We start from the raw sequence: 13,511 nt of genomic DNA on the forward strand, positions 1-13,511 counted from the left end.
CAGAGTCTGAAGTCTCCGAACAAACAACCAGAAAGTCGTCTGGAGTCTGAAAGTTGACAAACTAAAAATAACCATCACCATATCTTACACACCAGTTAACCCCCCAAAGACTAAAAAAAAAAGTCAAAACTGAATGAAAGCGGTGGGGGGGACATGATGGAGCTTCTCTGGAGGAAGCAGAAGAAGAAACACACACAGCAGAGGCAGATGGCTGCCTGTCCTGGGCCGGGTTCTGCCGGAGGTTTTCTTCCTGTTAAAAGGGAGTTTTTTCCTTCCCACTGTCACCAGTGTGCTTGCTCAGGATGGGAGGTTTCCTTATATAGGCTATTATGAATTGGCTTTCATTCTGTTTTTGTTTTTTTTTGTCTGTAAAGTGTCTTGAGATGGCATTGCCATGATTTGACGCTATATAAATAAAGTTGAATTGAAAGAAACAGTTGATGACACAGGCAAGTGCAAACTTTTTCTTTATCGCACTCGCTTAGAAAAGTCAAACCGATTTTTTTCTGTAACATCAATTCAGAAAAAAACTTTTTAATGACCATTAAGAAAAAAAAAACCTAATTTATTTATTCATTCAATTAGGAAAATTCTGTCAATTTGGAATAAAATGATTTTTTTATGAAACTTTATGAAAAGTTTGTCATTCATTTAGAAGAAAAGAAAGTGTTTTTATAGTGACCTCATTGGGAATGAAACATTTAAGTTATTCAATTTGGAAAGTTGTCAACTCAGAAGAGCCAAACAGATTTTTGAATGTAATTAATTCAGAAAAACAGATTTATTTTAATGGTCTTATTCCCGGCGCTGCCATGCGGATACAATGTGCTCCTGTAGCAAAGCACTGGATCAGTCAGCATCATTCTGCAGCAGCTGTGATGCGTTCAGTCTGGTTTATCTTTTCATATTTCAGCTTTGGGACCTGAGATCTTTTTTTATCTGTTAGATGAGTGTCATTCCAGATCCTTTGTGTATTTCATTCATTCATTTTCCACGCCACTTAGTTCAATTCAAGGTCATTGGTTGACGGGGCTAAGTCTAAATCAAAGCCACTGAGACATCTTGGCCCGAGAATGTTTTGACGCGCCGCGTTTCCGTGATTGATTTCACTCTGATTCCTTAGTTTCTGGTTCATCCATATTTTATTCCATTTCCAAAATTCTTGTGCCAGTTACACGTCGCGCCCTGCGGTCAAAAACCATTTGCCTTCTGGGCCAAACATCTACCCAACTAGTGACGTGTTCCTCCTATATGCGTCACCTGCCCAGGTAACAATACAGCGCCCCCTAACAGCACCAATTAGAACACAGTTAAAGAAATCGGCTCCTACACTGGTAATGTGGAGTGTATCCATATGATTAGCAGGCGAAAGGCAGGTGACATGTTGGGCAGGTCACCAGTCCATGGCAGGACCACCACAGACAAACTGGAAAATTTAGAATAACCAATTAACCTAGTCTGCACAGTGAGAGGGAACTGGGGACAACCCACACATATACAGAGAACGTATTATGTACAAATAGATGGTTAAAAAAAAAACCAAAAACCCCAAAAACATGTTGATTTATTTGCACTAGTTTCTCTCAGTTGCTTTGGTGCATTTCTCACAACAGAATGAACATTTGCACAATTGTTTGTGTGTTTCTCAAAACAGAACAAACTGCAGAACCTCATGGATGACCTGCAAAAGCCAACTAAAAAGCAAGTATTTAGTGTTAGAGCTATCAAACCGAAGGGTACTGCCACCATCGAGTACTAACAAGGTACTAAATGGCTCAGACATTATGACAGTCTGATCTGTAAGTATTTTTTAATACAAACCGTCAGATCTTGGAGACGCAACAGCACTACACACTGGATGTAGGCCTACAGTAAAGCTACATGTCACTGTTTTGAGTAAAGTAACTAAATACATGACACAGAATACATTTAATTACTTTTTGTCATCTTATAGCAATTAACTCACAACATTATGTAAAAACAAAAGAAACAAAAACTAAAAAAAAAAACTAAAAAAAAAAAAAAAACACTTGTCACTTTAACAAACTTAACTCAACCTTGTATCGCTGTTTGTAATGACTCAAGCAATGAAGTCAGGCCTATTGGTTTTATGGGGATTGACTATTCCGCAGTTCTAAGTATAGTTCATTTTGACTAATATACCAAAGCAAATGAAATAAAAATTAAAACACTGCTAACTGTATGAAAGCAAATGCTACATGTCTAAAAACATTTGCTATTTCATTAATGCATTGAGAAATGTGGCTCTGATGTGCTGAAAGGACTAATCGTTGTAGAGATGGAACAAATAGTTATAATATTAATTCTGTTGTGAGAAATGCAGCAAAGCGACTGAGAAAAGCTTTAATAAGAATTTCTTGGACTTGGCCCAAGCAATGAAGAAGAGGAAATGTTTCCCATCAGGCTTTGCGGCCCTTTAGTGCCACCTGCTGGCAGGAACCAGGAACTGTTCACTGGCATGAAAAGCAGCAACAAAAATAAAAGCGGTTTAAAGGAAACTTTTTTTTTTTAAATTTCATTTTTATTTTATTGGCAAATGCTTTGAATAAGGTTGCAGCAGTGCATCTATTTACACCCATCCAAACAGTGAGTAAGCCCAAAGAAAAACACACTAATACAGATTGATTATATGATCGTTTATACGCGCAGTTTTCATTTTACACACACACTCACACACACACGTGGGTTCAGTTTTTGGTTTGGGAAACATCTAAAAAGAATATTTGTTTTTGTTTTTTCTTTACTTAAAACAATACAATTATATCCATAGCATAAAATCAATATACATTTATGACTTAAATTTAAAAAAAAAAAAAATGATCCAAACATGCAAGTTTGTAGTGCAGAAAAACTGTTGTCTACAAATTTTTGTTAAAGAAAGGCAGACAGACGGGGAGCAGATACAAAAGAAGAAACATGGTACATAGATAGTCATTTCTTTAAAAAAAAAAAAAAAAAAAAAAATCTACGCTAACTCTTAATATATTCATGTGCAAAAGAAGCTCATTCAGTTCCTACATCAGATACATTTAGTCATGTCTAATAATCGACTCGATGCTACTGTAGTGTTCTGACCAGGAGGAGGCGACGCCTCCGAACATGAAGCGGATTTGTTGAGTTCATCTGTGCCGGCTTAAGGAAGGAAGGAATAAATACGGATACTGTCAGAAGAAAAACATCCTGCGTGACCCCTCCTCCTGCAACGCCTCTCCGAACCAGCAGCGACAGTGTGTGTCTAATATCTTCAACTATCCTGAAACAGCTGCGGAAGCAGCCGGAGACCTGCTGGAACAGAGCGAAGCCCTCGCGCCTTCACTCCAGCTCAGCTGCCTAACATCTACCAGACAGAATCGGCTTCACCTGATTGGTTTCTGACAACGTTGACGAGAGTGATGAGCAGCGATGTCGTTGTGCTTACGAGGCTGAGGCGGCGGGTTCGCGGGTCTGAGGTGAGGACAGGTTGTACGACCAACACCGCAGCTATGCTTGTGTGTCACCTGAAAGAGGCGTGAGGAGGAAATATTGCACATGAAGAAGTTTTGAGCCAGACAGCAGGACTTTGGAGCCCGACGCGGCGACTCCAGCTGCAGGAAATCAGATTCAAACTTTTCTACTGAACACAAACTTGGCTACAGCTAAAACAGAGGACTAAAAGTAAAACGTGCTGCAAAGTTTACTAGCTTAGGTCACTGCTGCCGCAGCGATGATGACGACTACATAGAGTTTAGCTTGGGATGACATCCTGAACTCGGAGCGGCGTTCCTGTTTAGCTTGTCTAGTGTGTGAGGTTAGAGATGAAAAAGCAATCAATAATCAGAACTCGGCCTGTTTGGGAGGAAAAGAGTCGGCTCTGAACTTTGTCTGCCGGTGTTTGTAGCTAATGTACGTACTGACCAACGTAAAGAGGATGATCCATTACGATGGGGTGGGGGTGGGGGTGGGGGCTGGGAGGGAGGGGTGGGGTGGGGGTTTAATCACATGCTCTGTAACAGGATGCAGCTATGTGAGCTTGTAATGCAACAAAGACTGGAAGGTGCTCGTTTCTGATTTATTCTGACACGACGAGCATCCCCCCTTTCAGCCTCACTCCTCCCCAGTATGTTCATCCTCCCAGTACGTGAGGATGCACCCCCGCCTCTCGTCTTCCTCCCTAACAGCCGAAGGTCTCCTGCGAGGCGTACACCATGTAGAGGAAGCCGTCCTCGTCTCTCTCCTGCTCGTATATCTCAGAGATGGGAGTGGAAACTGACACCATGCTGTGCTGGTTGACGAGCAGGAAGAAGGCCTGGGTGGGGTTGAGCTGCAGCCGGCGCCTGCACGGGTGGGGGAGGAGGGGGTAAGGGGAGAGGGTGAGGATGATAAGAAGTAGAAGAGTTACTACGCTGATCTTGTTGGTCCGTGTTGCAACGATTCATCTGCAGCTTAAGCAAAACAAATGGAGTTAAACCTCCTGCAGCGTCACAGAACGCACCAAGCAACTGGAAAATACCAGATTCATGTCCACCACACCAACACGGGTGTTTTCACCAGGTGTTGGAGACAAACGCAGACTTTTCAGGAGGGAATTTGATAGATTTTCTGTGCCGTTTATGTGCAGACAGGAAAACTAGCATTTTGAAGTCACTGTACGCCGCTGTCTATGTGGCTTGTGTCATTAATATGGTTGCCATGAGTACTTGATTTTGTAATTCTCTTCAGAGTTGAACGCCACAATTAATCGTGAAGATCCCTCAATATCGTGACTTTCCAGAAAGGATTATTTCTGAACCGTGTTGGCAGATCAGTGTGACTTGCAGACGGAACAACAAAGTTACACAACATCCAGGTGTTGCTGCTGTGTTGCTTTGCTGCCCGAGTGAGAAAAGGAAGAGGAAGCTCCAAACAAATAGATTACATCATATTTGTCGGATTTGTTGGTTAGAAAAAAAAAAAACCTGACCATGTGTCATTGTGGAGGACGGCTCACCAGAGATAAAAACCATGGCATAAAGAAGTTGCAGTGAGGGGAGGAAATACATCCACCACCTGCAGGAGCAGCTGGGTTAAACACTGTCAAAGTTTGCTTAATGTGACACTGACATGATATGTTCAGGTGACATTTGGGATTTTACCGCTGTGCAAAACTGGTTGGGTTTACAGCCCAACGTGACAAGCTGAGTGTCATTCACAGCCTGTTACATCATCCAGATGGAAAACAGAGTCTTACACTTGTTTTATACTTTTACTGTTCAAACATAACTCTGCATGAGCTCAGTGTCTGCCATGAACTGTAGAAAAAAAGCGGAAATATCACTGTTCCAGTGTGATTTATGTCAGAAAAAGCAGCTATTCTGCTAAAGGTCAGCTGGAAGTCAAAGCGAGCTACATGTCTTCACTGTGTTTCTATAAATTCTCTACTCCGGTTGAAAGAAGCCCCCCCCCCACTGCAGGTAGAGGTCCTGCAGGGTTTTCCACCTGTTTTCAACAATCCAGTAGTATTTATTTACTGTGTACAGAGCAGTTTTCATGTTTTTAATAAACAGAATTCAGTCCTGCCTGTTTATTATTATATTTCTCATGCTGCAGGTCTTAAAGCTCAGTCCTGATCTTTACCGAGATATTTAGTTCTTTTTCATGTAGTTTCTCTTATTATAGCTAAAAAGTGACCTTAAGTTTAGCAGTCGGTGGTCCTGCAATGACACATACAAGCAGATGTGGGGTCGCATGCAGCAGTTTACAGAAGTAAATATGAATAATGCTCAGATCAGCATCTGTGTATTCATTCTAAAGTTACTGTGCAATCAGATCCAACAAAATGATCATATAATACTGTTTCCTCTATTGCCACACTTTATCTTGGCCTGTCCTGCCTCCTCTGGCACACAATTGTGACATCTGCCCCAATCCAATGAGCTAAAAGTCAGATGAAATCGAGCATGACTGTTCATGACTGAAGTCTCTGAAAACATCAGATATGAATCAGATTTATGAAAGAGGTTTGGCTTATAAAAACCATCTACAACAGAACTGTGCTGTTCAGATGTGGGACACATTTGGACAATAAAGGTGGATTTAGGCCACTTTGGCCTGGAAGAAGTTTATCAGACTGGCTAATAAAAATGTCTGGATTGAACCATGTCTGTGCCTGAGTGGGAGAAAAACCAACAAAAACTACTTTGTTCCAAATGCCTTGAAGGTTAAATGAAAAAACTATCTGGAAAAAGGTTTCAGCTTCATTTAACGTGACAGAAACCTTCCCTTTATTTTCCGAACATGCTTCAGTTTTAATTGGATTCTAAAGTGAAAAAATGTCTGAAATCGACGGAATGTCAAAGCAATCCCACATTTCTGTCCAAGACATCTCGTTTCATGTTGCAGCTCATTTTTAGCTTCCGTTCTCATATTTCACCTCCTCTGAGTCTCCTCACTTTCCACCGCCAGCCTTCGCTGCTGCGGCGGCGAATAAGATCCAGAAGAAGCCGACCATCTGGGAGTCTGCTGACACATGATGGCAAATCAACTCTTATGGCTCGATCGCATCTTTGACAAGGAAAAGTGCTTTTGTGTTTACGCCTGCTCAGCTTTTCAGGTCCACGTGACACAAATTTATCTTCAGCTTAATAAAAATGAGTTTCACTGACACACACACACACACACACACCTGACTTATCACAAGGTTTGTAAAACTTTACTCGTACATGTGCACGTTAGCTGACAGCTCTTGATGCTCATACACACACACCTCAAATAACTTCCTCTGACATCTCAAAAAACCTACTATGACTAAATGTTGACCTGGTTGACACGGCAACAGGTATTTTCTAGGTTGTGTCGGTGCACCTAATGTTTCTCAGTTCGAGGTGTAGGAACTGAGCCTTGTCCTGACTGGCTCTGATCAGAAGTTGTACATTGTGTAGTGCGTTGGTTTATAATGGTTACCAGTTTACATTCTGCAACCAGTACAGAGCGGAACAGCAAGGTTTGAGAGCAAAGCTGGAATCAGGTGTAAAACAGCAGGTGAGCTCTCAGCCTGGGAGGAAGCTAGCCTCTTGTGAAATCACGGTGACAATCTTAGGAGATCAATCCGCTTAGCTGCGGACGGGTTTTAGTTGTCATGAAGATTCTGGTCTTACTGGTTTGGGTTTACTTGTGACGGAGCACAAGCCGGAAAGACGCTGCTCTGTTCCAAAGTTTTCTAGTTTTTCATATGATTCTGTCAAAGTGGCTCCATGATGCACATTTCAGTCTAATTTATTTTAATATGCAAGTCCAGAAGGGGAAGAAATAATCAAGCATTTTTCAGAAACATTCATTCATGTTGTATTATTCCTCTCTGATCAGCCTCTGCCAGAAACAAGCGAACAGAGAAAGCTCAGAAAAGTAGAAACAGCATCATAGAGCCCCTTTAAACAAAACCTGGAGTGAGATTTACCCAGCGTTGCTGAATCGGGGCTGTAAGGAGACCACACTGGCTGCCCTTTCTGCTCCAGCAGCCCTGGTTAATAGTGATGCTCTGAAATGGCTCTAAAGAGGTGGAAAAACAGATGTTTGTTTACCGGATGATCTTGACCAGCTCACTCATGTTGACATGATCCGGTACCAGGAACTTGGTCTTGTCCAAGACGGGCAGTTGCTTCTCCCCCTTATACCGCTCAATGATCACCTGCAGACACGAAACACAACAGTCTGTCAGAACGACACATTAAAAATCTTCTGTTCATGATCTGTTCGCTGCAACAACATTCATGCACAAAGAAAGATGTTTCTCCCCCTGCGGAGCAGGACGATTATTCCATCTGAAGTATGCAGAGGTGTTTAGACAAATGGAGCCTGGTTTTTATTTACATATCAGAGGATAAGTGCCGTGAACACCTCTGACATGAACATCATCTTGCTGGTTTCACTTCTTTCTTGTCCAAATCAGTTTTTTCTCGTCGTTCTCTCCTGGACTATCAGTGTGTCGGTGTCCTTTCAGCTGATTCAACGTGTCAAAAGTCCTAAATTTAATGTCATTGGTACAAAGATTTTACAAGCCACAGAAGACAGTAAACTTGTAAGTAAACCTGAGGTAACTCAGATAGATAACCATGGAAGACTTGACCAATCAGAAATGTTCAGTTCTGCAAGCCCCGCCGTGAAGGCTTGGGGTAGTCTCATAAGCAAAGCGGTGGAGCAATTCACCTCAGCAGAGATGCAGATTTAATGTGGCTCAGTTGTTAAAAAAATAAATCAGTACAATGGGCAAGTCTTGATTTTATGGTGTTTCATGGTAACTGTCAGACACCAGTATGATACTGGAAACCAACAGTTTCAACAGACATATGCTTGAGGATCTCTGCTATGTGGTGTGAAGCGAGATCAGATCTGAACAGCGGCTTACAGGGATCTTGTTTGGGTGCTGCTCGCGGATCTGCTGGACCTCTTTGCACCGGTCAGCTGTGGGGACAAAAAACACCAAATGATGAGAAACAACCTCAACCAGTCGTAAAGCTCCAGTTTCATTTATTTAGTTTGTAGTTCCAGTTTTTTAAATTTAGATTTTCATCTTTATACATGTGCATAACGAGGTGATGTTTCAGCAATCTGTTTAGGAAATTGTCAAAGGTGGAAAAAACCAAAGGAGAATTTGAAGTGTCTGAGTAGGAGATGCTGGTGCAGATGTGATTGGTTGCAGTCAGATCGTGTATTATAAGTTAAAGACAATAGAAATAAAAAAATATAAGAGCATAAACAAGTTAAATATAAAAGAAAACATCTGTTAAGTGAAAATGCAGATGTGTAATACAGATCTGAGTTATGTAACTCCAGTTCCTGAGCTGAACAGAAATTTATCTTAAAGACAGAATAATTTCCAACAATCCTGCAGAACCATCCAGAGTTGCAGCGTCTTCCTCTGCTTCAGATGCCAGATTGAGGCTAATGTTTTGTTTGATCTCTATCAGTGGCCTTACAGCCTGAGGATTAATGGTTTATTCAGAGGAGAAAAGAATGAATTCCCTCCCTGCAGACTGCACAGAGAGGAGGCTGGACCAGTTGCACTGACCCAGAACAGAACAAGTCATATAACAAAACCCAGAGGAAAAAAAAAAGAAGTGTTACTCCTCATTACATAAACTCAGAATTCCCAGCTCACCTCTAAGAAAAATGAGCTGGAATACGTCCCAAATTCAGATTTCTAAGTCAGAGGAACTCACTAACCCTCCACTGACCTGGAAATCCAACATGGCGACCCTGCACACAAAGTGTTGACAGCGTTAAACTGTCTGAATCTGTTGCTACGGCTTCCTTGTGTGAAAACTGATTCCTGCTGGTTTTCAGATGAGAAACTGGAGGATGAGATGTCATTCCCAGTTTCCCTCAGTATCTGGGGAAACTGGAACGCTGCATTTGGATTAGTTTCTAAAGCCTCTGAAGAAACTTGATAAATAAAATCATCTGAAAAGTTCAACCTGTCTGCTGTTGGACTGGCTTTGGCCTCATGTTGTGTGTTATAGCACCACTGAACAATAAAACCACTGATTTAGCTGAACTGGCTGAGAATGAAGAAAGATTAGACGTTTCTTATATGCATGCTTTGTTTAGCAGAAACAAACATTTCCAACTAATTCTAGAAAAATCTTTAGATTCATTAAATAAATACACAGGAAACAGAAATTAAGACAAAACCTGACAACATGTTCATGTTTGTTTCATCAGTGATGCAGAACCTGATTCATAACAAAACTGTGTCCACACCGCATCAGCCACTGAGGGTAAAGTCTGTCCGACCAACCCGTCATGTCTGTGTCAAACCGCCGCCTCCTCAGTGTTCACATTTTCTTTTTGTGATGTAATATTTAAATGTAGCTTCATTTACTGCAGTGAGGTCCATTTATCATTTGAGCAATTTCACCAGCAGAGCTGCAATGTTTAACTCACCTGAATAAGAGAATAATGATCAGCGTAACAGATGAAACCATTTGCAGCCACAATCCTTCTTACGTCTCTTCTATTTAAACAGATAAACGGTTTATGATCTCCATCCAGAAGGAACATCACTGGCTACGATTACGTGTTTTTTTTTTTTTTATTTAGAATTAATAATTCAGAATTAAATAATTCAGAATTGGCATATTGTCCTATGAATGTACTTGAAAATAATAATTCCGAATGAAGGTTTACATGAAACTTAACTCCTCTTCAGAGCAGCGGGTTGGGAAGGGTTCTGATTGGACAGAGGGTGCACGTGACGTATGACATATACCAGAAATAATTAAAGTTCACTCCCTGCTTCTTGTCTTTTCAGTCGTAACTTGTAAAAACTACATAATAAGTACCAGTTTCGCCACTATTTTTATTATAAATTTGAAAGATCAGCTCAACACGAGCATACTACTTTACTTTTCGCAGCAACTGGGAAGACGAAGAAAGATAGACCACCGAACATGGGAGGCAAAACAACGTGCATCATCGGGACAGGACAAGGTAACGAGCATGCTCAGAACGACCAGAATTAACTTAAAGCGGAATTAAGGTTTACATGACAGAGGAATTAAATAGTTCAGAATTAAAATGCAAATAAACCAGCCACTTACATTGGAATTAAGTTTAATTCCAAATAGAAATTTGCATTAGGAATCAAGAGTTTACATGGTCGCTTTTCATCAGTTTATAACTTTTATTTGGATTTAAACAGGAATTAAAACTCCCATGTACACAACTGTGGACTGAGTTTGCATATTTTACAACTTTGCATTTAATTTGTGTGTGAATTCCACCTGTTTTCCTTGCTGTGTTTCCTTTCTTTCACTACCTGTTCTGAGTTTTTACCACCTCAGTCTGATGGCTGATTTCAGAACAACTTCAGCTATTGTTTTGTTTTGTTTTTGTTTTAAACTCTAGCCAGGCTTAAAGCTCAGGTGAAAGAAGTAATGTGTGAAAAACTGCAGCTTGTAGACCCCCCTTTACAACTGATAAGTTAAATGTCTATCTATCTCTCACATGGTTGTGGAGGAATCCACTTTTTATTTCAACATTGCTTGAGTTCAAAAAGGTCTGCAGCACTGGCTTCTGCAAATCTAAGCTCTGCTACCTTTTAAGAGAGAAGAAATTTTCCAAACAACGCCTACTTGTTCAGTCTTTTACTAAGTGGACAGCCGTGAACTTTAACATTTAATATACTTACTGAGGTCTGGAGAATGTGAGATATAGCTCTTGGGTTGTTTGTCGTTTCATGGAGAATTCAACAGTCTGATCTTGGGCTGGACTTGCTGGAACGTTCACTTTTGGGAAATTGGCATCGGTCTTAAATGTTTACCACTTGGGATAGTATTTCTCACAGAATGATGGACCCTACATAGTTTGGAAATGACCTTGTAATCAGTCCCAGTTTGAGCAGCAACTGTTGTTCACACCTCCTCCTTGTTGTGTGTTGTGCTGAATGCTTTTATACAGGAGCTCACACTGATGAGGATCAATAAAGTGCAATGATTAGCGACTCATGGGTGACACTGTCATCCTTTATCCTTAAAAATCAGTAAAGTTTTTGTTTGTTTGTTTTTTTTAGATATAAGTTTCAGCAGATTTCTAAAAACCACATGATTCTCCATCTGAATGTCTCTCTGATTATAAATGTTCTCTTAGGACACCTTTGCTTGCTGTGTTTCTTCCAGTCTGTTGTAGTGCAAACATAAAATTTACCTCTTTTTCTCATTATCATTACCTTTTATCAAGAAACTTTAGCCAATGCTCAAAAGTACTCAGACTTTACTTTTTCAACGTGAATAGTTTACTGACAACCCAAGTGCCCAGATTTTTAAAGAAACGTTTAAAAACATAAGGAAAAGTAGAAGTCCAATGACACAGCAAACTATGTTTTTCACACACTTGGCTCAGGTTTTAGGTAAATATTGTGACATATTGGATTAACATGTCATGTGTCATGTATTTGTTTGGTGGTATTTACTTAATTTATGACCTGGTACGCACCAGATGGCTTATCATTTCTTAACTCATAACCTTAGAAGTTTAAGAAGATGTATTTTATGTGTTTATTACAATACATCTTGGGATTTTCGTGACTCTTTATTTAAATCTGATCTGATCCCTTTTGAAACACACAATCACACACATCTCTCTTGCTCCATTACATTACATTGTGTACATTATATATATATATATATATATATATATATATATGTGTGTGTGTATATATATATATATATATATATATATATATATATATATATATATATATATATAAATATAAAAGCAAGGTGTTGCTCATAATAAACAAAAAGCAGCCATTCACAAAGCAAGCCATTGATCAGTTAATCAACATGGGACAAGGTTGTTTGACTTTATGATACAGGAAAACAGTAAAGGCATTTTTCAGTCTATCTCCACTCAGCAGTCTTTTCTTTCTTCCTCTGTGTGGGAAGATTATGCAATGGACACTGGGCTCCTCCCTACCAAGCACAGGGGCCGTCTTTTGGCATCAAATTACAACATAAATTGAGGAACACGTGTACTCGGATAATGTGTCAGCACATGTTGTTTTTCCTCTGCAAACAGTGAACGCTGGTGCTGCTGCTTATAAAGTCGTCTGGTTTATCCAGTTGCATAAAAGCTGCTGGTGACAGCCCTTGCCAGCCTCAAGGGTTGCCAACCTAATGTGACAGTGACCCAGATGGCCCTTTAAACAGCTGCAGCCCAGTTAACCTACATAACAAATATGATAGACATTTGGTCAAAATGTTCGTTCTCTCATAATAACATACTAAGAAGGAACACTCGTTTAATTTGACAGTGGTAAACTTTACAGTAGTGTTACTATCGTGTTATAAGCAGCCTGCATACGTCTGTAATAACCCCACAGAGAAGCAGATACCATGTAACTCCACTTGTCAGCAGACGGGCTAGGCTAGGTGGCTAAGCTAAGCTAGGTGGCTAACAGGCCGGCTGCAGCTGCTCCACTCTGCGGTTATTTTCTGCCCCTTCATGTCGGCGGCTTTCCTACCAAATGTCCTCCGCTGTTTGAAGGGTCTGTCGGACGGCATCTCTGTCGCAGTTATAACACAACCGTAGCTTGATGAAAAAGCAGTGCAGTGGCCCGCGGCGTCGCTCGCTCTCCGCTCGTCTCTGCGGTCAGTCTGAAGCTCAGCGGCTCCGGACAAACAAAGCCAGCCAGCCAAGCATCTGACGTCATCCGCTGCATTTAAAGGGGACGTTCAACCAATTTTTACTCTGAGCCTCACCCAGACTAATAACGATTCATAAAGACATCTGAAATGCAATACTAAACTTCTAGATGTTTGTACTCATAAGAATTTATGCAAGGTTTATATCTTCAACTCTCACCAAACTGTTGCTGTATCTAAATATTGGTCATTGAGATGTAGGCGCCCTTTTGCAAGTAATCTGGCTTTCCTTCCACCATCCAAAGACATGCATGTTAGGTCAGATGGTCTCTCTAAAATGTCTCTAGGAGTAGGTGTGAGCATGAGCGTGAGTGATTGTTTGTCTCTCTGTGT

At 40.7% G+C, this 13,511-nt stretch overlaps 1 protein-coding gene across 1 annotated transcript; it reads right to left on the bottom strand.

The window, feature by feature from the left end:
- Positions 1–2,520: 2,520 nt before the first annotated feature.
- Positions 2,521–13,139, bottom strand: map1lc3a (microtubule-associated protein 1 light chain 3 alpha). Its single transcript, XM_079242585.1, has 4 exons — positions 12,998–13,139; positions 8,381–8,436; positions 7,557–7,663; positions 2,521–4,334 (listed from the first exon to the last, which is right to left on the bottom strand). The coding sequence occupies exons 1-4, from the start codon at positions 13,035–13,037 to the stop codon at positions 4,172–4,174; spliced, it is 366 nt and encodes a 121-aa protein (XP_079098711.1). The 5' UTR covers positions 13,038–13,139; the 3' UTR covers positions 2,521–4,171.
- Between the last annotated feature and the right edge of the window lie 372 nt (positions 13,140–13,511).

The sequence above is a fragment of the Telmatherina bonti genome, assembly GCF_933228915.1.
Source record: "Telmatherina bonti genome assembly, chromosome: 6".
NCBI classification, from domain to species: Eukaryota; Metazoa; Chordata; class Actinopteri; order Atheriniformes; family Telmatherinidae; genus Telmatherina; species Telmatherina bonti.